The 25,698-nt window shown below is 45.9% G+C and overlaps 1 protein-coding gene across 2 annotated transcripts; it reads left to right on the top strand.

Annotated features, from left to right (window-relative positions):
• The first annotated feature begins 238 nt into the window (after nucleotides 1-238).
• On the top strand, nucleotides 239-15,835 carry ENO1 (enolase 1). Of its 2 annotated transcripts, none has more exons than XM_040588526.1 (12): nucleotides 239-364; nucleotides 5,932-6,025; nucleotides 7,262-7,357; nucleotides 9,930-9,988; nucleotides 10,854-10,923; nucleotides 11,119-11,252; nucleotides 11,420-11,642; nucleotides 13,236-13,433; nucleotides 13,680-13,881; nucleotides 14,239-14,347; nucleotides 14,782-14,840; nucleotides 15,363-15,835. In XM_040588526.1, exons 2-12 carry the CDS (start codon nucleotides 5,941-5,943, stop codon nucleotides 15,430-15,432), a joined length of 1,305 nt encoding a protein of 434 aa, XP_040444460.1. In that variant the 5' UTR covers nucleotides 239-364; nucleotides 5,932-5,940; the 3' UTR covers nucleotides 15,433-15,835. The 2 variants fall into 2 exon arrangements, with proteins under 2 accessions (XP_040444460.1, XP_040444461.1); XM_040588527.1 differs by lacking the exon at nucleotides 239-364 and adding an exon at nucleotides 836-855.
• Nucleotides 15,836-25,698: the final 9,863 nt, after the last annotated feature.

Below are 25,698 nucleotides of genomic sequence, written 5' to 3'. Positions count from 1 at the left end.
AAGCTGCCCCCGCCCGGCCCCGGGCACGCGTGGGCTGGCGGCGGGGGGCGGCCGGCTCCGCCCCGTCCGCGCTGGGATTTTCCACGGGGCGAACGCCAGAGCCGACCGGGCCACCGCGGCACGTAGCGCACGCACACGAGCCCGCCTCTGGCGCGAGGAGGAGATAGCCAATGGGAGAGCGGCGGGGTGCCGGCCCGGCCAATGGGTAACCGGAGAGGGGCTGAGCAGACCAATGGGAGCTGGAGGAGGGCGGGTCCTCTGCACGGGGTGGGCTATAGCTGGGCGCCAGCGCCGCTGGTTCTTCCCAGTCAGAGGTGAGACGGCGAGAGGGGCTGCTGTGTGGAGCGGGGCTGCTGGGCCGAAGGTGAGTGGGGCGGCGGCGGGATGGCCGCAGCGGCCCGGCTTCTCAGCGGGGTGAGAGGCCCCTATGGGGACCGCGGTCTTGCCTCTTCCCTCACCCGTTCTCTGCGGGCAGCGGCCCCGGAGCCCCTGCCGCCCCCGTGAGATGGGGTCGGCACTAGGCAGCCTCCGAGAGGGTGCAGGCCGCTGCGGGCGTGTTGCCCACCCCCACCCCTCCCCGCCAGCCGCGTGGCGGGGGCCGAGGGAGGCCTGCGCCGGCCTTGGCCTGGTCAGCTTGGCGGGGCGGGGGTGGGGGCCACGCGCTTGTGTTGTAAAATCTTCTGGGGAAACGTGGTGGGTCAAGGCTCCTTTCAAAGGCAGGGTTTAACCTCTCTCTCTTAATCATTAACAGTTGCTCTCGGATTGCGTGTCGTGATTTGGACCTTCCCCTGTAGTGGCAGTGGATGTCCTTCAGCTTCGCATCTCAAATATTTAACGTTTGATGTCAGCATGCAAGTCTGTGTGCATTAGGCCTCCTAGTGGGGTTCATTAAGTGCGGGGTATCTCAAAAGTAGCACTGGTGGGGAGTATCACCTGGTAACTTGATGTGCATCTCTGGATGTGAAGGTGTGTGGGGAAAAAAAAAATTGCCTCTTGACTAGCTTGCCTCGTGCATGGCTGCCGGAGAGGATCTTGGTCTTTCTCATGTTCCGTTGCTTTTCTGCTGAGTCACAGGGCAGGGCCAAGACTTTCTGAGCCTGGCAGGAAGTAGTGAAGTTTGTCATCCAAACCCACAGACTGAAGCAATGCAGTTTCAGGCCTCCATCTTATTAAATGAGAGGGAAAGTAATTCAGCATATCTCAGCCTTACTCCCTGCCAGGCATTACTTAAAACATGTCATATCATGTTGCAGAGTGTAGAGGTGAATTAATACTATGTGGAATGCAGGGGAGTAGGATTGTAAGGTGCCCTTTTTAGCCCACATTTGACCAGTAGAATTTATATATTTGGATCTAATAAAGTGAGCAATAAGCTTTTTTCAGAGTGGTGGTGGTGTGAGAGGTGCAGTCTTGCAGGATCCTTAAGTGCTATGTAAAGACTTCCACTGATAACTGTAGGGCAGTTTTGTAATAAGACACTAACTAGGATAGTTCTTTCTATGGCTGAACTTAAGTGTTACCTTTTTAATCTCCATTCAGATGCTTGTAGTTGATCAGTCTTAACCCTGTCTTGACTTATGAGACATGGGGCTGCAAAACAGCTCACAAGTACAGCTTTTGGTGATGAAATCAGCTGTAAACAAAACCTCTGGAAATAATTTTGAGTTGGTGTAGTCTACGTTCCTGTACTGCATTCCCTGTGCAGAGCAGAGGATCAGGTAGAGAATAAGTGGTGATTTCTTTGACTGAAGTTAATAGCCAGTACTTGGAACTGGCAGTGGTGCAGTGGGTTGTAACTTAGCCTTGAAGTAGGTGATAACCTGTGTGCTCTTGGGAAAGCCAGGGAAGCTAGCATGTGTGTTTTTTCCCCTGATGGGAGACACTGACCTTGCCAGCAGATTACGGTACAAAAAAGGTTTAAGGCAGTGCATGCATTAAATAACATTCTGGTATTTGCCTGTTTGGCTAGCCGCATCACTGAGTACAAAGGTCAGGTCTGGACAGTGCTACTGATGAGCTGTCTTGCATTGTTAGCATTTCCACAGTTAGACTTGTGCGTGGGCTGACCCTCGCTTTCTAGATAAGTTGACTGACTTGATTAAGGCAGAATACATAATGCTCAGCTTGTGATGAACTAAACAGAATCAGATTATTATTATTTTTTTACCCATGAATAGCTCAGTGGGAGAACTGTTTCATGAACACAGAAGTGAGGGGGTTTGCAGAATGAGGCAAAAAAAAAGTGTGAGGAATTTCTGGAATGGTGCAGTGCTGTGAAATGCCTCCCCCTAAAGAAAAAGGGGGGACCACAGGGGAGGTTATTTGTCGAGGATGCTTGAGTAATGTCAGACCTGGCAGACCTACCCAATGGAAGCTCCTGCAGTGCATTCCTGAAGTGCCTCCTTCTGTGTGAAGGTGAACAAATGGTTCTTGCATTGCACTAAGACTTCTTGTGAGATGACTGCTTTCAAAGGGTAAGGTACCTAAAGTTTTGGTGCAAAACCATGGTTCTGAAAATGAAGGTAAGGCATAGGAGGTGCCAGCCTGATAAACTCTGAAAGCCTTTTCAGAGAAATGGGGATTCTTATTAGCCAGCGCTCAGTGTACATGCAGAGAGATAAGTGTTAACATGGGTGGGATTGATAACTGGAGAGTTGCAGAGATTTATTTCTAGCTTGTGTATTTACTGATTGAAGTTATGTAGTGGCAGCATGAGAAGGCCCACTTGCACTAAGTTGTGCTTCTTAGGTGAGAGGTATCATTTGTCAGTGTGTGGGTCTTACTGTAAAGCAGGCGCTACTTAAGATCTCTGAGCCTGCCTTATACAATGTGCTGCTTAGGAGCAGGACAACTGGAAAGGATGCTTTAACTACAAGGGGACAAGCCAAATGGCTAGCCATGTTTTTTAACATGGGGAGGGAAGAAATGAGTGTCTGAAGTTAACGCGCCTGTACAAGTGGCAGTGTTTCTAAGGTCCTGTTTTCATAACATCACAGCAGCTGCAGAGAGGTTCACAACCATTTCCGTAAACAGGGTTACCACCCACACTGGCTTGCCAAAAAAACAGCTTCCGGATGGTTCTACTTCTGAGGCTGAGCTTTCTTTGCAGAGGAGCTGAGTTAGGTGCCAGTTGATGGCTTACAGGCATTTGTATGACTTGATTTTTTTTAAAATGTAGCTGAGCTTACATAAGGCATTCCTTACTGCAGTTTGCTTAAGGAAAAGCGTATAGATATGTGAGAAGGTGAAGAAAAAGGAAGTATTCAAGACTGGTGATTTTTCTTCCTTTTAAGAGGAAAAGCTATTCCTGTAAATGCTCAGGACTGGGTGTAACTATTAATGTAAGCTCTTAATTAGAGCTGTGATAGTTTCTATTTCAAGAGTTACATGAGGCTCTGAACAGCTGCTGTGCATACTAAGAAGTACTGCACTTTAGTCTTCTATCGAAAAGAATGATAACTGGTAGCAGACGTTTCCTGTATTAGGAATGCTTGGCTGCTCTTACGTGGTGAGCTGGCATTCCCTTAGATCTCCATAGAAACAAGGCTTCTGGTTTTGGACTGTTTTTCCTACCTAGACTGAGATTTCTGTCCTCTCAGCATACAGCTCTAACTCTCACCAAGTATATAAGGTTTTCCTAGTTGAAACAGTGTGATGTTTTTGAACTGTTTTCATGCTTGCATGTGTTACTACATGACACAAATGTCAAGTTGATGCTAGCAGCAGCAGTTGCTGCATTCTGGAAGGAGTGCAAGGCTTGTGAGGTCCCTGGGGAGGGTGTCTGAGGGGGTTTCTGCATCCCTGGCACCCTTGTGCTATGTGGGAGAGGGACCAGGCAGCAGGTCTTGGGAGGGGTGAGTGAGAGTTGGGTGGTGCCAGCTGTGCCTGTGGCCAGTTCAAGCTGCTGGAAGCCATTCACAGCTGGCCTCCAGGGAGCACATGGAAGCAGGGAGCTGTGGCTGTTGGGAGCAGCATCAGCAGGCTTTGGGGCTGTTCTGGTAGAAAGAGTGTGCCAGTGATCTGGCTGCTGCCTGTTCTGCTCATCTGCAGGCTTAGGCTGCAGCCTGATAGTCACTCCAACTCAACTGGTGACTGTGCAAGCATACCCAGAAGCTTGAGGTCTCCAGGGAATTAGAATGATGATATCTTTCAAAAGAATTACCACTTTAGTGGACTTTTTCTTTTTATAAGAACTGTGAGGAGGCTGTGACCTGCTGGTGTCCACCTGCTGCAGCTGTAAGGGTGTAGCTGAAACCTGAACAGAAGCACTACAGCTTACCTGTGTTGATGTCTCCACGCAAACTCTCCTCTCAAGGACTGGAATAGTTGTCCAGACCTTAACAAGGAGCTTCTGAAAGTCCCCCAGCTCATGAAGGCAGCAGTAGATGCCTTAGCTGCAAGTGCAACCATGGGAAAAATTTCTTGAACAAGTAGGCTATGTTACAAGAGGAGCTCAACAGGCAGTGCAGTATCCAGGGATGGGAACGGAAGAAAGATACACGGTACTGTGTACTGTCACAGGCTGGGCCCTGCCTTAATTATGTGCAAAGGGAAGGTAAGCCTGAATTCAACCTTGAGTTAATTGGTGCAGGTGGTTCATGAGATGGAGACTGGACCCCTCGTCTCCACTTGAGGAAGATTCTTCTGCCCCAATCCTCTGAAATGCTCCTGCATAAGAGACATGATACTCTGGGGCTGAAGAATGAGGAGCATGTGAGTAACAGACAGGATACAGGAAAAGCAAACCATGCAAAGGTGATCCAACCACCCACCTGCTTTAGAACCAGAGCCACCAGAAAAGCAGGTGAGGTCTTAGTAATAAGAGATTTCTTACTGAGAGGTGCTGAAGCACCCATTTACCATTTAGACAGTTTCTCTAGAGACATTTGCTGCCTATCAGGAGCTTGTATTTGTGACATTGCTGAGAGGCTGCTGAGGTGTAGCATGTACCTACAGGTACATCTATTATCATCTGCTCCTACTATTCTGTGTAGGGTCTCATGGTACTGCAACAAGTTAACTTAGAAACATCAAAAGAAACTGTCCCTTGGGGCAATGTTACAAGGATTAGGAGGAGCACAGGTGTTTTGTCCTCCCAGTCAGGGGAAAGGGCCCAGGAGAGTGCCTGGCTGCCTAGCTTGCGCCATACTCAGGATTTTGGCTTTGATCATGGATCAACCTTTGAGAAGCTGGATCTTTTAGGAGCTGATAGGATTCACCTGACCAAGCTGGGCAAGATCATTTTTGCCAACAAGCTGGTCAGGCTTATGAGGAGAGCTTTAAACTAGACTTGGTGGGGGAAGGAGATGGAGTTCTGAGTAACAAAGAGCTGGGGCTGCCGATATATTACGAACCAACAGGGAAACAGTTGTCAGATGCCTCAAAGGATTTCAGGGTTTTTCTAGAAAGTTGTCAGGGTTGGTAGCCCAACTGAAGTGTCTGTATACCAATGCACACAGCATGGGTAATAAACAGGAGGAGGTGGAAACTCCTGTGCACTGAAACTTGGTGGGATGAATCATGTTACTAGAGTGCTGCAGCTGATGGCTGTAGACTGTTCAGGAGGGACAGGCAAGGAAGGAGAGGCATGGGGGTTGTCCTTTTTTAAAAAAAATTATAATTGATTGCACAGTTATACTTAAAAGAATACTGATGAACAGGTTAAAATGGGAAGTTTTAAACTGAAAGAAGGTAGAACTGGTCTGGATATGAAGAAGAATTTTTTTTGTGATGAGACACTGGAAGAGGTTAACCAGAGAAGTTGTGGATGCGTCTGTCATTGGAAGTGTTCAGAGTCAGGTTGGACGGTGCTTTGAGCAACCTGATCTAGTGAAAAGTGTCCCTGCCCATGGCAGGGCATTGAACTACTTTTGAAGGTCCCTTCCAACTCAAACCATTCTGTGATTAATGCTAAACATTTATTTTTTTTAGGTGTTAAAAATGTCCATTCTTAAGATCCATGCCCGTGAAATATTTGACTCTCGTGGGAATCCCACTGTTGAGGTAGACCTCTTCACCAACAAAGGTGAGTCCTTAGCTGTAGATACTTTATTCCTTTCTTGTATCTGATAGAACTGAAGAGGCAGTCAAGAAGAAACCTCTACATTATTCTGCTGGGATGAATTTTCTGAGCTCAAGATACTGGTCTGGACAGTAAAGGATTTTTTGAAGTGTGTCACTTCTTACAGTCTGCATTGTGCAAGTATTAATCGAAACCTGCTGCCTTTCCCTTGCCCTGAGCACAAATGGGATAGCACTTGACAAACTTGGAGTCAACAGGGCCTGCCTTCCTGTCCTTAAGCAGCTGCTAATGGTCTTAGTTTTCAGTGTTCTCCAAACTCTGTGACTGCACTTGAAGATTAATTCCTGGTCTGTCTAGCAGTCACCTCCTGTAATGAAACAGTGTTCTGCTGCAGGGTTGAATCTTGGGTAATGGTTTCTTCTCAGCTTAAGTACTCAGGCATGACTAAACTTGTATAATTGGGTTTTCACATATAGCATCTTATTTTTTTAATTATTGTAGGACTTGGCCTTTCCCCTTGGTTTGTTAGTTGTTCATCCCACATCTGATGGGATCTGACAAAGGCATTGTGCAAACACATACCAGTGTGGTTTGATGGAATGGGCAAACACAATAGCTGTAATGCACTAACTAAATAACTGATCTTTCTGCTTCAAAAGATTAATGCAGTCACTTAATGAGATTGCCCCTACTAAATAATTTGCTGTAGTGGGACAAGGGAAAGACTGGAGACTGAAGCTGGCATCTTGAACCACAGGCAGAGCAGGCTCCAGTGTACCAATTTGCCCAAAGTTCAGCATCTGTGGCTGGAAGAATGGGCTGTCTGGGTGGCTGTGCTGACAAGGGAGACCTTGGAACCCATATTAACAAAATAGCATTCTAATTGTCCCTTTTATGCTGTATCTTGGAGAAACTTAAGAGCTTGCCTGCCAGACTGAGCTCAAATAGTAGACTCAGTGAATAAAGCTGCCTTTTTGGAAGGGGAACGGATGACTGTCCCAACTTAAACACTTGAAATGCACAGTGGTGGAGAATGAGTGAGTCAGCTTGGTCTTGATCAGTATGAAGGAGGCACTGATGAATTGGTGTTACTGTTAAGGAGCAGACAGGTATAAGTGAGCAGAGATTGTCTCCCATCTCCAGGGATGGAAGTGTGCAGTAGGTTGGGATGGCGTATGGGTGGAGAGTGTTTTTTGTGTTTGCATGTGCCAAAACAATTGTTTTTTCTGTTGTAAACAGGTTTGTTCAGAGCCGCTGTTCCCAGCGGTGCCTCAACTGGAATCTATGAAGCTCTGGAGCTTCGTGACAATGACAAGACACGCTACATGGGGAAAGGTAAATGTGAATTCTGGAATGCAGCTTGGCCTCTTAACAGTGGCTGTGTTGCTGCATATGTTTATGCCAGATCGTAGCAGAGGGCACATGGGCTTCTTCACTACTGTCAATGTTCTATACAAGGCATGGCAATTAGGCAAAACCAGTGGAGTAAGGTGATAGCAGTGCATACCACCTGTAGGCTGTGGGGCTGGGGCAGAGGTAAAGCACATGCTGCTGGATTTTGCCAGGGGACAATGTGGAGAGTGACTGCCTCCAGCAGGGCAGCTGTGTAGTAGTGGAAGTCACTGTACTTCCATAGGTGGGGTAGGTGGAGTTTAGGCATGCCAGCTAGATAATGATGTCTCTAGTACAGTATGCCCAAAGATACTTTGTTACACCACTTCTGTTGCCCTGCATCTTGGTGTGTGTCAAGAGTAAGAGTGCTTTAGCAGTGTGTATTATAAGAGCATCTAAACTACCTGCTTCAAAAAGCTTGGTGATACTGCAGTTAGTCACAAATTTTCTTCATAGACCAAATTTTCAAAGAACTGTTGTCACTATAGACTCCTTAGATGCCAACATGTTAAATCATGAACCTAAGGTTTATGCCAGCTGCTGACCACAGCTAACCTGCAGCTTTATGCTGGTAATCATGGAAGGTATTTTTGTTTCAGACTGCATAATAGCTAAAGTCACTTCAGCTTTTTGTCTGTCATTATAGTAGCCAGGGTACTTAAGATTGTGTTAGTGGTGTAATATTTTAGCTGTCTGGGTACTGATTGTATGTTCTGAAAGGAAACTACTCACAGGCTTTGCCAGGTTGGCTTGGGAACATGTGTAGGGGAAAACGAATAGTCACATACAAGATGTCATTAACCTAATAAGCACCCTAGTAGTAATTCTTATGACTACTCTTAGAGCTTGGACAGTGGGGACTCCTTTTTAGCTTGCTACTCTAAAAGTACAGGTGATGCCTTCCAAATATATGCAATCAGTTGAACTTTTGGCTAGGAGAGAGAATTACTTGTCTTCAAACTTTCCTTTCACCTGACTGGCAGAAATCTGAACTATTCTGTGCCTATTAAGAGTGGTTAGAGTGGGTAATTGTGGAATTGAACTTGGAGACCCTTGTCTGAGAAGATTCATGGTTGTTACTACTTGAACACAGAATAAACTCCTAGATGACTATCTCAAAGAACTTAAGCTGTTTACCTAGGGCTTTTTTCTTTTCCTTGAGAAGAGTAAATGTGTACTTACCTCAGTGTACTAAATGTTTGTGTGCTTAGACCTGTTAAATCTGTTCCTACAAGCAGTTCTTCATGGCACTTTACTAGACAGTAGTCTGAGCTTTTACAACAAACTATCACAACTGAAGGTTTTTGTCAGCTGCGGGGTAACATGAGTTACAAAAAATAATCACCAAATGAGATGAGTTGCAGATAGCTGGTAGGCCTTTTGTAATACAAGTCTGCAGATTTAGACCATTTAAGAGGCAATTAATCAGGGTGCGCTTAATTGGTGTTCACAAGTTCTGAAGCTTAGGTCTTTGGAAATCTTTAAACACTGTACAGGAATGACAGTATTTCTTAGACTACTGTTAGTATCTGCATAATGATGGTTCTGCTTATGGGGAAGAAGGAAGTTCATACTGGAACTGCTGGTTTATGCAGTAGCGTAGCCATGTAGATTAAAAGGATGGTGCTGTGTTCATGCTTTATTCCGTGTCTGAAGCCGGGAGCAAACAAACAATTTCTGTGCCTGTGTCCAGGTACAGAGAGGGTGTACTTCAGCATGTATCAAGTGTAAAATGTGGACTAAGGTGATGCTTTAGCCATGTTACAAAGCTTAGCAGATAGTGAAATGCCTGAACTGCTGCAAGCTTAACTTCTGGGGAAGCCTTTTTCTTTCTGCATATTCATCCATTCTATGCATGGATAGGAGTAGCCTATCCTAAAAGCTTTTCTAAATACTTTCATTCAGCCACATGAAGTTTGGATCCACAGTGGTGGTTGCAATAGTATGGAAACTTGGGTGGAAAGACCAAATACAGCCTTGCTGGCTGATTTAGTTTTCTCTACCCTTTGAACCCTTTTTGTTTCTAGTCTGATGCTCAGTATCAGACACTTGCTGACTTGTAGGCCTGTTTACCTGTTTGTGTCCTTTTCTTTTTCTTGCATGACTGGCTTTTGTTCTTGTCTGTGAGTCTTCATCTCTTCCTTGATTCTCTTGTCCATTTCGCTTCTGTCAGGTGTATCCAGAGCTGTTAAATATGTTAATGAGTTCCTGGCGACAGCATTGTGTACACAGGTAATGTATGTACTTTGAGTGCAACCTTGTCACTTGGATTAATTTCTCCAGTGCATGGTCTTGCAAAGTAACATTGCAGCAGGCATTTCTTAATTCATGCAACTTCCATTCAATTGAGGCGACCTCCATAATAAGTGTTTAGATTTGGCTGTAAGCTCTGGCTGGATTGGGGTTTGAATAGCATGTGATGGTATTCTTCAGGTCTTATTGTTACTGGGATCACCTACTAATGCCTGCATAACCAGTGTGGTTGACTGGTGTCTGATTTGCTTGTTCCTTCCAGGTGTCTCAAAAGCTGTTGAGCACGTCAATAAAACAATTGCACCTGCACTGATTAGCAAGGTAGGAGCAATCTGTCTTCTGCTAACATCAGCTAATGCCAGTCCAGTATGTCCTAACTGATGGGTTTTCTTGAAACAGTTATGGGAACTGTATTATGTGGCGGAGGCAGGGTTAGCCTGCGTATCAGAATGCATGTGAACAAACTGACGTACAGGAATTGCTTGACTTAATGACTGCATATCTAAAACTTAAACAAAACTACCTCTGGCGGCTTAGTGTTGTAGTGTGTAGTAATATATCTGGGAATTTCAGTGATGTGCTGTTAAGATACAAACTGCTTTATGCTTAAGGGGATGACTGAGTGATGGGAAGGGACTGGGTTTTATCCAAGCAGGCTGGATAAACTCTGGAAGGGAATCTGAGGGGGTCTTGGTAAAGTCTGCTTGAGTGAGAATCCTGTGTGCTAGAAAGGATGGTGCAAAACTAAGTGGTATTGCATAGTCATTGCACGTTCTTAGTGACAATCCCAGACACTATGTACTGAGTTACAAATGGGTGTATGTTGTGAGCAAACTGCTTGTCTTTGAGCTTGCACTGGAGGGGGACAGGGGGCATAAACTGGGGCCTTCTCCTATGCCATGCCAAGCAGATAGCAGTGTAAGAGTCACGAATTCAAGGGACAAGATAGCCTTACAGCTCTGAATGTGAAGAACAAAAGTTTTTGACAACTTACCTGTCAGCACCAGTCTGCTGGAAGTGACCAGAAGATGCTGCTGTGTGGTAATGACAAGCACTTGTCTCCTCAACTGCTGGTAGTTGCCCTTAAGCAAGTCTTGGTGACTGCCATGGAAATAAAAATGCAGTGGGTAGGTGAGAGTTTGTAGAACCATGTTTGTCAAGCAGTGCTTTGCTTGTTTCTCTGCAGAATGTCAATGTTGTCGAGCAAGAGAAGATTGACAAACTGATGCTGGAAATGGATGGATCAGAGAATAAGTGTAAGTGGGCTTTGAGTTGCAGTGAGGCGGGAAAAGATGAAGTCTGGTTTATAGAATGGTGGCTTACATGATCAGAAACAATGGGCAGTGCACGGCATCTGCTGTGCACTTCCATAACCAAGACCATGGTGCTGGTATTGCTGAGTCTCTTTATGAAGATGTAACATTTCTGTAAACAATTTCTTCCTCTTACAGCTAAATTTGGTGCCAATGCCATCCTGGGTGTATCTCTGGCTGTATGCAAAGCTGGCGCTGCTGAGAAGGGTGTCCCCTTGTACCGTCACATTGCTGACCTTGCTGGAAATGCAGAAGTCATTCTTCCAGTTCCTGTAAGTCCCTTGATAGAGCTAGCTAAAGACTTGATCTAACCAGGTGCTTCATGATGTCTTGTGGTCTTGGATCAAGTTTTCTAGAGAATGAAGAGTCTTAACATAAATGCTGTTATCTGTTTACCCTGAAACATTCTAACTTGCCTTTTCTTTTTGGCTACTCCAAGGCTTTTAATGTGATCAATGGTGGCTCCCATGCTGGCAATAAGTTGGCTATGCAGGAGTTCATGATCCTCCCGGTCGGTGCTGACAGTTTCAAGGAGGCAATGCGCATTGGTGCAGAGGTCTATCACAACCTAAAAAATGTAATCAAGGAGAAGTATGGCAAGGATGCAACTAATGTGGGTGATGAGGGTGGCTTTGCCCCCAACATCCTGGAAAACAAAGAAGGTAAGAAGAAGCTAATTGTGGGAGGAGATGTAACTGATAGGCAGAGTATAAAGACTATACCTGTCCATGACGAATGGAAAGCAGGATCAGTAGGTCATAGGACTTACTGCTGTTTCTTTGCTCTGCTTCTTAATCCTGACAAACCTTCCAGGATGTTATACTGGTGTGGTCCAGTATAGTAACAGAGCTCTTCCCTTGGACATGTGTTTATGCAGCTTGACAGGATAGCTTTGACTTCACTGCCTCATAACTGTTTCATTCCTGTAGCAGCTTAAGGGAATCTTACTCTCTTCCAGTTAAAAAAGTGGTGTGGGAATGTCCGCGTGCATTGCATGTTTCCCTAGAAGTCAGTAGTCAAAGTTCAGTGGAGTTCTTTTTCTGCTGACAAAGCAGGAAACCAGTTTGAACTATGCCTGGTAATGTGTGAGAGTGCGTGAAGGCTTGCCTGGGAAGTTGAGGCATAGGCTGCTTCTGCAGCCAAACAGTTCTGTTCAGAAACCTGTGGGGGAGGGAGGCAGTTGTTTTGTGGAAAGTGAAGTAACTGGTTCCTACAGAAGTGCACTGGAAGAGCTATTTTTCAATCCCTTCTGCAGAAAGGGAGCTGCTAATAAGGCAGTAGAATACTAGAACTATTAAGTTGTTTGTTGCTTAAAGGTGTTGGTTATGTTACTGTTGAAGGTGACCTCTGAACTGCATTAACTTTTCTGCTGTTGAAGATACAGAGTCAGCACCAGAAATCAGGGTGGTTCTGAATCCCACAGTCACAGGCATGTCCCTGTCAGACGTCAATGAAGATGACCTTGAATGACTGTTGCAGTCTAAGGAATCTGTGTTGCTGGCAGCATCTGCTTTGCAGTTAGTACTAACTGACATCTTAAAACTAAACCAACCAAAAAAACCCCAAAACCACAAACCCAAACCAAAGCACTTGATCTGAGCTTCCTACTGTAAATGGCCTGGCTGCTCCAGCTGCTTGGCTTTGAGTCAGGGGTGATTAGGAGAGTCTTAGTGGTCATGACCATGCTCAGTTTCCTTGCTTGGACTCGGCCAAACAGGGTAGCATAGTGGGTAGTGTCTAGAGGCTCCTACTGAGTATTTCTGTTCCTCTTCTACATATCAATGTGGTAGTGGGGAGCAGGTGGATGCAAAGAGAGGGTGCCCTGTGCAGTGGCAAGCTGTGCATCACACTGCCTCTCAGGGTTTGGATGCTTACCACTTATGGTCAGCACCTGATCTGGAGCCAGAAAGGATTAAAGGGCAGTCGCTACTTCCTGCCCACTTGTATAAAGCTGAAAGAGGATGCAGTGTCATCTAGTTTTAAGCTTTCTGGGCTGACATGTCCTGCCTGAAGAGATAATGAATCCCATAATGGTGTCTCAAGGGTATTACAAGCTAAAAGCAGTATTAAAGTAATACCTTGTTCCAGTCAGTTCAGAAGCCGGAGAGTTACAGAACTTGTTCTATGTGGCCTTTGTGCTCTCCTTGGGGGCTAATGGAGATTCTTTGCCGAGTGAATGTACTGCTGTTGGTAAATGAATAGCTTTTGAGTTAAGATATTTGGTGGTAACTTAGAAATACCTTACTGTGTTTCAGCTCTGGAGTTGCTGAAGACTGCCATCAGTAAGGCTGGCTACTCTGAAAAGGTTGTCATTGGCATGGATGTGGCTGCCTCAGAGTTCTACCGTGATGGAAAGTATGATCTGGACTTCAAATCCCCTGATGATCCCAGCAGATACATTTCTCCTGATCAGCTGGCTGATCTGTACAAGGGCTTTGTCAAGAACTACCCCTGTAAGTTCCTCATTATCAAGAAGCACAGTAGTAGTGGCAAATAGGGTTGATTGCTGAAGGAAAGAGTTAGGATGCAGCCTCCCTTTGTAAGAGGGATCGAAAGCAGAACAAACAGTTAGCCTCTTAGGGGTCTTGGGAATTTTCTCTGAGGTGGGTAGTACTTGGCTGCGGCACTTCGGAGCAAGTGCTTTCAAACAAGACCTGACAGGGTGGCATTGTCTTAAAGCTCCTTGTATCCCTTTACAGTGGTGTCCATTGAAGACCCATTTGACCAGGATGACTGGGCTGCCTGGAAGAAGTTCACTGGCAGTGTTGGCATCCAGGTGGTTGGTGATGATCTGACTGTGACCAATCCAAAGCGTATTGCTAAGGCTGTGGAGGAGAAATCCTGCAACTGCCTCCTGCTTAAGGTCAACCAGATTGGCTCTGTGACAGAATCCCTGCAAGCGTAAGTTTTACTCTCTTGGCCGTGACAGGGAACGGGGATTGTGGACTTGAGGGTGATGAACATACAGACCAGATCTAGTGGAACAGAAATCTGTTGATTGTAATTATTTTGTGAGGGGAGAGTAACTGTTAACTAGTAGAGGATACTGGCAAGTGGTATCCTTTGTGGTCTTGAAGTCGTATAGGCACATCAAACAACTTCACTGGGTGTATGCATGCGTAAATTGTCACATGATCCTAACCTAACATATACCAAAGGTCAGTTCTGTTTTGCCAAAGTAAGGAATGCCTGTCACAAGAGCAAAGGCTGCAAAGCAAATAGGCACGTTGTGAGGCTTCATCTGCTTATCTCTTCTAGCTGCAAGCTTGCCCAGTCCAACGGCTGGGGTGTGATGGTGAGTCATCGCTCTGGAGAAACAGAAGATACCTTCATTGCTGATCTGGTAGTTGGTCTCTGCACTGGTCAGGTTGGTATCTGTAGCTGCTGTAGTTTGCCTTTTTCTTTGATGAGATAGTACGATGGTGAAGCCATGCTGCACAGCAGATGGGGTCTGTCCTGACTTAAGGGGGTGCACATTTGCTGTTTGCATATATAGGAAGCTGATGTGTGTAATGAGGGAATGTGTGATCTTACGTGAGTTCACCTTGAATTCCCAATTTAAAAAAACTATAGTCGACTCCAAGGGGTGTGTTGGGATTTCCTGATACTGAAGATGTTCACTCTTGAACAATCTTTATTGCTCCCAAGCCCTGTTCTGTTGGAGCATACAGATATTTACAGCCTGATGCTGAAATGAAGTTTGTGACTGTGCTTGTTAGTGTAAACAGAATAGCTTTGTGTTGGTATCTGCAGCCTTATTTCTGCCACAGTTCTTCCCTAACTTTCTGGTTTCCCTTTCAGATCAAAACTGGTGCCCCATGCCGATCTGAGCGTCTAGCCAAGTACAACCAGCTGCTGAGGTGAGACTCTCAGGGGGGAGTGGGAAAGGGTTGAGGGTTAAGCCTGACATAGAACAGATGCTCCGTTAATGCATTTGGAGGACAGTTTGGTGTTCTGGATCTGAGGAACACTGCTGCTTGAGGGCATAAACTGACACTGGCAGAGGTGCTTTTGGGCTGGTGCTGTGCTTGCCTGGTTGGCTGTAGGCCGTGATGAGTTGGATGGGTAATGTCCATAATGGACACACTAAAGCAGAACATCATACAAAGCATCCTGTGATACTAGATAGGAGATATTGTTCTCCTGTCTGCATGATGCAGTTCTCTTGGGCAAGCACTTAAAATGTTTGGGCTTGTGTAAAATGGGTGATACTGACTTGTGCAGTTAAATGTGTGTAACTGACGTTGCTTGGCGGGAACTGGCTTGTGACTCTAGTATAATTGGTACCAGGTAGGTCAGATGATTAGTGTAAGGCCAACAGCTGTGCTAATGCAGTTCTACACTGTCTGCTGACACCTAGCACACTCTTTCCTTTTCATCAGAATTGAAGAGGAGCTTGGCAGCAAGGCCCGTTTTGCTGGAAGGAACTTCAGGAACCCTCGTGTCAACTAAGCTGTGTGCATCGGTCAACCCCTCTGCTGGTTTAAGGCACTAGTCACCTACTTAGATCACAATTACCTGTACTAGAAAGATAAGGGCAGCTGAAAGGAGAAAGGCCAGTTTGCAGGTCCTCTTCCCCACCACGATTGCTTCATCTAGTGTTTTCACCAACTCTTACTTGTAACGCTCTACTGTTTTTGTATTAGGACAGTCCCTGTGGTGGCTTTCTGTGTATTAAACACTGTCTGGGATCATGACCTTGTGACTCTGGACATAAACATTTCAATTCCTTTCTCTGCCTGCCTGGTCTTCAATGTTTGGAGCTGTGTGACTTGCAGTGGTGCAGCAAGAGGTGCCTGCAAACAGAAATAGTAGTGTTTCTACATGTGATAAATAAAAGCATCAAACAACTGAACAGTGTGTCTTAACCATGCTGAAAGCGAATTTGCAACCTCCATCTTGAACTGTTGCTATGAGAAGATGTAGCTCAGCAGGGTGTGGGCTGTGGAACGGTACCATTCCTGAACCCTTGTACTCTGTTAGTGGCACTCTACTGTGATCTGTAATTGAAAGTTGATCTGATAGCTGTACTTTAATTTTTACCTTATTAGTATCTAGGTACCATATTTTACATGGGGGAAGAGAAGAATTCAGGGCATTCCTAGCTGTGTGAGAGCAGATGGCCATAAACAAAAGGCTTATGCGCAAATATTTTTATTTCCAAAAGCCCTTGTTTTGTTCAGGTGGTGCCTCTGCTGGTTTGGCTGGGTAGGGAAGGGAGGGCAGTGAGAGAGATTGCAAAGCATATGGCTCACTCCATGATCATCAGCATTGATAGAGATGAGGAGGAAGTTTTCCTGGGGTTTGGTGAGGGATTGTTCAGTGGCTCTGTCAGCACTGTGGTTCTGTTGCTCTGCATCTTTGCTGTCAGAGCTCTTCCTCTTGAATGGGGGAGCTGGGAGCAGAGCTGTTCCTTACTAGGCAGGAAGGATCAAATGATTGCATAATTGAGGGAGGGGTTACTTATGGCTTTTTTTCCATGATGGCAGTTTTGTATAGAAAAAATTAATTTCTGATTCACTTCAATGACTATTCTACTAGTCTTCCAATACCAGGAAACTAAATTACCTGTGGCTGGAAATTTTTATTATCTGTGAGGTGCACAACAGTGCCGTGCTGTGGGCATTGCATGTGTTGCATTGTGGTGTTACAAAATAAAACCGACTTAAAGTTTTAAATTAGTAGGATGAAAATGGCATATTTAAAGCCAGTGGAGTTGCAAGGCATTTGTTGTTTACCTTAAACCCTGAATCTTACTATCTTCAGTTCTTGTTTGGTGAAAAAAAAAATACATGTTTTATTTCAAAAGCTGCAGTTAGGAAGCATGGAGCTATAAAATGCTGAGGGATGAGGACTGTGTGTTATATCCCTAAACAAACTTCTACAATGATGCCCTGCCGTCGGAGGACAGAGGAGAGTGCTCTGTGAGGAGTAAAGCCAGAACAGAGATGTCTTTGAGCTGCTGGGAGATGTTAGGTCTGCCTAGTACTAGTGTGAGTAATAGCTGCAAAAGGATTTAGGACGGAGAGGACTGTTGATGGGAAAGCTTGGCTCATTTAGTGTATTGATTCATGTTTTATATCTAAAAAAGACTCAACTGTTGTGGGTCCTTCTGAAATACCTTGTCCTGTATGAAGAGAAGCTGCGGCAAGAATGCTCAATGACCCTCACATGGTAAAGGAGGAGTTTTTGGCATATTCACTAGAACTGAAACCATGGAGGGAGGAAAATAATAGCTCTTGTTCAGTGGGGTGTTTGCTGATGTAACAGCCACTGTGCAAAGGGCTAAAGCTCCTCTCTTAAGGGGAGGGGGGCTGTGGTCCCATAAGCCCGTTCACGTTGGAAGGAGGGAGGTACATGGGATGCGGATCACCTGGGCTGTGGGAATGCTGGGATCCAGGCCAGGTCTGTTGTGCAGTGCCCAGCTGAGCATGGCCTGGCCTGCACGGGGCGTGAGGTGAAATCCAGCCCAGCTCAGCCTGGGCTTCCCCAGGCCCTATGGCCAGGTCAGCAGAGGGGGTCTGAAAGCAAACGAGGACACAGCTGGCTCCTGGTGCTAACCTCCCTGCAGAGACAATAACCGGTGCGATGGAAACATCCCTTTGTTGGGCAGTTGGCCACTGTTTCTCCTTAAGAGATTTGTCTCCAGTCAAGCCCTTCTTAAGAAGGGCTTTGCTATAAATACCAAATTTACCAGCCCAAGCCCAGGACGTAAACCCAGGTAAACGCCTCCTCGCACATATTTGTCCTTTTGTAAGGCATTGGTCTAAGCTGGTTGCACTCCACACAGATTTGAAATCTGGTGTACTTTTCACACATAGCTGATCTCTGAATTAGACCTGTTAAATGAATAAACGAGTTAATTATACATAAATCCTATCAAGGGATTTTTCTTGTTCTGTCAAAGAGGCAAGCTTGTAATATATGCAAAATGGTTTAGAAAGCTTTTTAGCAGAACCGTGCTAGGAACGAATTTCATCTGTTCCTCACCTCGCACTTCAGAAAGTGAAGTCCAAACTCTCAACCCACCTTGCCTGGGCCTCTGGGTTTCCACCTGGTGATTTTCTTTTAATAAGCATCAAGAAGCAAAAAGAGTTGGGAAATCGGGTCACCGGTTGCCATAAATCGGCAAACCTCTAAATGGCAGTACAGCTGCAACGAAATGACTGATGTGCGCAGCACTGGGCTGCTGTACCTGTGTGCAGCTACACCAGCCTGGGGGGTGGGGGAAGCAAGGTACTGTGCTGAGCTGGAATCCTCTGTTCAGATGATCAGTTTGGTGCCAGCTCTGACAAAAGAGCTGGTTAACAACACCATTGCACATGAAGCCCTGGTACTAATTCATTATCATTCACACCTTGTTGTCAGTGCAAGGTGGGGAACTGTTACAGGTACAATTACTAAATGTGTCACATCTTAAAACAATCAGGAAATTGCATGCAAAGCAGCAGGGTTAGGAGAACATTGCTTGGACTGTAAATTCAGGAGCCGAAGCTGGACGCTGTTGAATTGTATCGCTCCTTCCTACACCGGTAAATCAATCCCACAATGTCAGATGCTGTGCTCACCTGTCCCATAAAACCAGAGCTATATAAAGCTTTCAAGTTAAATCTCAGAGTATTTGGGCCAGATCAGCAAGGTGCTTCCAGCTGCAGAGGATTTGGGCTCTGCCTAATGAGGCTGGAGCACTGAAAGAAGTTACTTGCAAAGGCAGAAAAAAGACTGGAATGGGTAAGTGCTGAAACGTGCGATTATGGTTTGTAGATAAGAATTTGAAGCATGTTAGAGAAAAGTGAATGATCGGTAACTGTGTGTGTGTGTTTGGAGTGAGGGGAATAAGTGAATAGAGTATAAGATTTGATTGTTGAAGATCAAGATCTAAACCTGCAGTGCCGGAGAGGGGGAGAGATGTGTCTGCTCCTTAATCAGAGCTTGAATCCTGCTGCATAGCTCCTCACCTTTCTGTACTGTCCCCACGGAGCTCCTACTCGAAAGGCTGTGCTTTGTAACGGAGTGCAAATGTAGCGCAGCCAGTGTCTTTATTACTGTAATAATTTGCAGGGATGGCACTCTTTGGAGCAGAAGGAGGCATCAGCTTAGCAAACGTGAAGTAGGAGGCTATTCTGAGAATAGCAGGCAGCCTTAAAAGCCGATCTGAAGAAAGAGGCAGGCAGAAGAGAAGACTGATGAGCAGAGAGGAGAGGCAGGTAGCACTTTTGGGAGCTGTTCAGGTAACAGGATATATAATGGAGTGATGTGAAGGACTGGAGTGGGGAAGATTTCCCATTACCTGCTGGCTCTGTTGCTAGGTCTGTAGAGGTAGCTTTTCTGCATTGTACCTCTGCCTGCTCTTAAGTATTAATTTCCTAATGTCTTGGCTTCTGGGTCTTGTACGGGCCTTGTCTCAAAGAGTTTGTACTGGATGGAAAGGAACGTTGTCATCCCTCTATAATCGATGAGAAACTAAATGATTCAACATTTGGCTTTCTCGGTAGACATTGGCCCCTTGTAGGGGATAAGCACATCATTCATAACCTTCACTCTCAGAAGCTGAAGCTGGCAGTGCAAAGGCTGTTTTCCAATCCCTTGGTTATTTTGAACCACCCACACAGCCTGCTCACCCATTTTCTAGTACCATGGGCATCAAAACTGGACCCTACCTTCCAGCAGTGGCAGCAATGTCAAACACAGCAGTACGGTAACCTTCCCAGCTGAGTTTGGTCCTGTCAGAAGCTCACTGCCAGACCCCCCACGTGGTGAGGGCAGCTTTGTCCCTTGAGCGCAGAGACCTGACTTTACATGTGTCCATAACACAAAGCTGCCTGGGGTGATGATATGGATCGCTCGGTGTCCACATTTCATCCTATTCACCTTTCTTCCCCAATTTTTGTGTCATTCAAAAATGTTAGAAATGGTATTTTTTTTCTCACATCATTGATTTTTAAAAGAAACAAAACTTGAATGCATTTGAACAGTGGATCAACTCTGTTCCTCAAAGGAACTGCTCAGCTCAGTGAAATCTTGAGACCTGCTAGGTAGGACATTTGACTGCCTCTCATGTAGGTAAGAATAATTTTACACCCAGTGCTTTTTCCCCTCCTGCTTGCTTATCCCAGGCACAAAATATCACTGTCTCATGGTGCAGCCAGCGAGATTATTCTGGGGGAGCCTGTGGCATGCCCCGCTTGCCCTGGGCTGCCCTGCCTTCTGATGTCTCCAGGAAGGGACCTTGGCAAGCCATGCCATGTTTCCCTGTCTCTGGAGAGGCAGAAGCCGTGGGAGCGAGCCATCTTTCTTTGAAGGAAATTAATTGACTGCAGTGCTTCATCAACACCCACTTGCTCATTCACAGACGTGAAGACTTGTGTAAACAGCCTCGCGTGCTGCTGGGGGCTTGTCAGCCGGTGGCTGAAGGGAGAAGCCCTGCAACAGTGCACAGGATCAGTAAAAGCAGATGAAGGGAGTGCGGTTGCTGGGTTTTCACCACTGGAACGAGGATATTTGGCTTTCCTGCTGCTGTGTAGACTGCAATGAGACGTGAAGGTAGATGGTGGATACAGGGAGAGATGATCTCTGCTGGGCAGCCAGCCAGACCTGCCTGCCCTGAAGCAGCATCTCAGGCTGTGGCCTCATGCTCCCTTTCACAGCAGGATTTAAAGAACTGTGCCAGGCACCGGCTTAGTCCCACCACTCCCTCGGAAAGCTTTTATTACTGTTCTCTTTGTATTGCTGGGTGAATGATTTCCTTGTAGATAGGAGCTGTGGGTGGGTGTGAGAATAAAATGCCAGAACCTTGCTCCTCTTTGAGCCCATAGGAACATAGCCTTCTCCCTCATCTGACTGCTGGGGTCACTGTGATGATGCTCAGGCTGTCCCATCCTGAGGAGTCCAGGTTTGGTCATTTCTACAGCAAGACAGATACCCACTTGTGTTCCCTCTTTTGGTCCCCAGGAGGGCCTGAAATGCTATCAGATCTGACCCACTCAACATGTACTTTGCGCTCCACAGATAGATGCAGTCACAGGGACTAGAAGTACAGGTTGTGGAGGAGGGAAAGAAGAAGAAATAAAGCCATACCAGCTGCAGCATTCGCTTCTGCTAAGCAAAACTGAAGGTAAAAATGAAGGAAAAAAAACCCCAAAACTCAACAAAAACCAAGGAAGAGAACTGAGGCAGGGAGGAAGAAAAAGGGTTGAGTGAAGAACTCAGATGATAAAAATGAGAGACAGAAAATAAACTACAAGGAAGAAAATAATCTCAAGGTTGAGATCACCTGCTTGTGCCACACTTGAAGTGTATGTGGGGTGAAATCTCATGTCTGTAACATGATGCACAGTCTTAGCTCTGTCTAGAAACACATTTAATCATCCAGTGTGGCAGTTACAGGCTTAAGTTACAGGAGAGAAAAGAAATACAAACTAGTTCTGCAAAATGGACAAAGCCCAGGCAAGATGATACCTTGCTGACAACGGTGTCTGCAGTGGAGGCACCATGACCGGTGCTGAGCATCCCTGGGCTGCCACCTTGTACTTCTAACGGGGTTGAGCCTCATTCTCCCTGGCTGTACTCGCAGTCCAGCTAAGTTCAGCTCTGGTTCAGCATCTCTCCTTGCTGATGCTGGCTGTCAGCAACCAGCAATTTTACTAGTGCAACAAGGTGTATGAGGTTAGCCGTTTGTCCAAAAAATAAACTGAGAATGAGGGAGTTCTGTGGTGGGCAGAGGAGGTGTAGTGTTCCCTTGGAAAATGAGCTGGGAGAGCACTTGGATTGGTGCATTCCAAAAGCAGAATGTTGGTCTTCCTTGGTTTCTTTGCAGGGACCAGAACTGACCCAAGCACGCTGTGCTGCCCAGAAAGGGCTTTTCGCAGAAGCAGTGGCTCCTTCTCTGCCACATGCGTCAGTTCAGACAGATCAAACTCCTGCTAGCAGGGATGAATGGCAAAGATCACTTCTGCCCACCTGGAACTATTTACAAATTTGGCAAATGGATTTAAGCTGAAAATATTATTTTCATGATGGTGTGGGGCTTTTTGTCATTTTGAGAACAAAACACTTTCACTGACATAGTTTGTTTTGAAGGGTTGTTTCTCTTGAAAACTCCTTAAGAAAGCTTTTAAAACAAACTACCAAGGAACCCAAACACTTCCTGCCAGGCAAAATGTTTTCATTGCTAATATTACACATTACTGAGTATCTCGATTTCAGGGTGACCCAACACAATTTATGTGTGGACAGGGAAGAAGAAACTTTGCTTTTTGTGTACATTTAACTTGCAACACACGAATTGCCTGAAGCCCTCACCCCACAAAACCCACTTACTTCTGTTGTTGAGTCTCTCTTTAGCAGCTGGCATTTTAATGACGTGTTCTAACCTGAGAAGTCATCTGAAAGCAGCAGTAGACTCTTGCTTACAAAATGCTTGCGAACAGCGTCAGCCATGAAGGCGCCAATGTCCTAAAGCAGCTGCATTGGTCAAAGCAAAAGACATAGATAGAACTTCATACATCCAGATCCCAATATTCCTCAGTTGGTTGCTGTGGGCTGTATCCATGTCTCATAGTAGGTGCTTGTTCTCATTCCCTGAGATTTTGCAGAAAGATCTTGAATAATATATATTGCATTAAACAGGCATCCACTGCTGGAAAATAAGAGGACTGACTGTTAATTCAGCTACCTATGCAGTAGGTACCTATGCTACCCATTAAAACTAAAATGCACGTTAAGATGCTTTTCCAGTCTACGTCCCAGCAGTGAAATCCCTTGAGCTAAGCACAGAAAGCGGAGCAAATAAGCCCCTGCTACCAGGCGGGGAGGGGGTGGTGGTGAGGTGTGGTGTGAGGATGACCTTGGGAGAAGGCACAGGGAAAATGCCTCCCCTGAGAGTTCTTGATCTGCTTCTGAAAGCCCTTCAGCAAAGTGTGTAGCCCTCATTTTTGGTGGCTTGTGATAAACTGACCCTTCATTGCTTATTTAGAGTGACAGGATGAATGTTCATCAAACTGACCCAGTAAGTGTCAGATTGCTTCCAATTAGAGGCTTCCAGTATCAGCCTAGGTGACCAGTGTTCATAGATCCCAAGGACAGAAAACAGCACTACAACCTGACTGGATTAAATTGGTTTAACTTAACCACTGTCCCAGAGACAACACCAAAAGCTATGCAAATGCACTGAATCTGGGGCTACTTTCTCCCCAGACGCTGCCTACACCAGGAAGGGAAGAGGGGTGAGGTTTTGTAGGGCAGAGCATGTGTGCTGTCCTTTTGCTTCCCTCTCATTGATGACCAGAGTCCTCATAGTTTTTAGGTGTCTGGAGAGTTGCTGCATGGCTGTGTGTAATGGAGTCCTGCCTAGAAAATGCCCTGCTGACACCCCAGCTTTGCCAGTGCTCCAGAGGCACCAGCTGCTGGGTGAGTATTAGTATAGGTTGGGCTTGAGAGTTTTTGCATCAGAAACCTAATGCCGACCATGTCTCATTTGCACTACTGTGAATACATGCAAAATCAAAAGGATGCTGAAAAAAGCAGTGTATGCTAAAGCTCCTAAGCCAGTACATTGCAAGGTAGGTGACAAATCCCTGAAAAAGACTCGCTTGTGAATCAGAGTGGAGCTGCAGGGCTTTTGTGAAGGCAGGTTCCAGGATATGCTCCTTACTCCACACCATTTTTTTTTTCATTTGTCTCCTCATTGAAGCAGGTCTGCAAACAAAAGCTGGGGAAAAAATGCTCGCAGGCTGCTGCACTGCTCTTCTGTTGCAAAGCTGACTGATCTATTTTACTGCACTGCCTTAAGTAAGTCCTAACCTGTGGTTTTTATGCTTTGTGGTACTCAGGTTCTTCTCTCATCTCCTCCAATAAACAGCGATTGAAAGATGCATACCGTGGCTTTTATGCAGGCTATAAAATCACTGACAGTGGGAATAGCTGAATTCAGAGCCTAAAAGTCTACTGTCCCATCAAAATCCAAAGAGCAGAAGTTTCTAGTTATGTACAGCCTGAACCCGCCTTCAGCTTCTAAACAGGAGGGGTATATGTCTTTTAGAAATAGATTTCTCTGTTAATTAACAAAACCTAAAATCCTCTTGCTCAGCTGTTCAGGATCAAGAGTGTTAAGAACGGGCCCCTCCAGAGGGGAGGGTCCCCACGCAGGTGCCCAGAGGTTGCAAGCGCTCCTTGGCTCCGGACCTATTCTGAGACCTCAGATGTGTTGCTCCATTTCTCTGTTGCTCACCTGTCCCGTGGGATGGATGACACTTTCCAGTAAGGTGGGGAGAATTCATCGGTTGATTTTGTACAGTGCTTTGAAGATAACAAGAGCTGAGGGGAAAAAAGACATGGTGCTTGAAATGGAAATTTTCCCATTTCTGTCTCTATGTTTTTTTCTCCTTTTAAAAAAGGACATTCAAATGTACCATCAAAGGTAGCAGTGTTGCAACACCAGGGAAGGAGCAGCTACAATGGCGAGGTGGGAGCCAGAAACCTCCTCCTGGAGGAGCAGGTTTGTGGTGGGAAGGACAAAAATGCAAATCTGAAATCAATCCATCTCTCTCTCCCTTGAACGCTTTGGCCATTTATAACACTTTAAAGTGAAATCAGTCACTTAGGACAAGAAGAGAAGCTTGTAAATCCATTTACTACTTTCTGCACTAAAGGAGAAGCAGTGAATTTATAGTGGAAATGCAGTAAGTGCACAGATGAGGAGTTTGACATTAGCAGTAGAGAATGGCTCAAAAACATCAGAGCAAACCTTTGAACAAACAGAAAGCATGTAGGCCTTGGGATCCAGACATATCAAACAGCTTTTTGGACTGTTCTTCCCTCCACTGTCCTGGCTCTGATTTTTCTTCAAAGGCACAGAGGCGTATGCGCCACACGTCCTTTCTGTACCCCCTCCGCCTGTGGTCCTGTTGTGCCGGCAGCAGGAGCCTTATTGTTGCTCCCTGGAAACCTGTCCTGCCACCGTGGAGAAGGACAGCTGCATCGGAAAGATGGGGGTCCTTCCCAGAGTGGTGGAACTCGGCCTCCCCAGGCAGCCGGCAGATCTGCTGACAGGTCAGCAGACTTAGTGGCAGGCATTTCAAAGATCTGAACCCCCTCCACCACCCCCGGGTCTCAACTGCACGTGGAAACCACTGTCTGTCCAGTTTAGCAAGATGCTGTGCCTTGTTGCACCAATCCTGTGATTCTAGAGCTGCCTTTTCTGCAAGGCTGGCGAGCCTGCTCCAAAATCGTGGTGCTTCTGCTGTGTTGGAGGCCACCAGCTTTCCCGCCTGTAATTTCAGATTCAACTGTTTTTTTACATATTCAGGCTTGTTGTTGACAGTGAGGTCCCTTTACAAAAGCCCAGGAGTTCAGATGGAATTGGGATTCTGTGCTGGGATAGATCATAGCTGTGGTTTACACAAGGCACCTTGCCCAAGCGCGCAGGTGCATCTGCAGGACATGACCTTATGCAAAGCTGGCACTTCTCTGTTGGCAAAAGTAAGACTAATAATGCCTCTGGCTTTTCTGTGTGGTGCTATAGGAGCAGATCTAAGCGTGCCCGCACGTTTGTCTGTGTGAATGTGCACGTACTGGTTACTACTTGATGTCCAGCGTCTGCCACTTCTCAGACACGAGGCTATGGTGCTTGAAAGTGAGAAGGTAGCGTAACACACACCACCACCACACACAAAACCCTCTGGTGCTTAGAGTCCTTTTTACAGTATTCTGCTTAAAAGG

This window comes from Falco naumanni, chromosome 3 (genome assembly GCF_017639655.2).
Source record: "Falco naumanni isolate bFalNau1 chromosome 3, bFalNau1.pat, whole genome shotgun sequence".
NCBI lineage: Eukaryota > Metazoa > Chordata > Aves > Falconiformes > Falconidae > Falco > Falco naumanni.
Note: the sequence above shows the minus strand (reverse complement) of the source record. Positions and strands in the feature narration are given on the sequence as shown.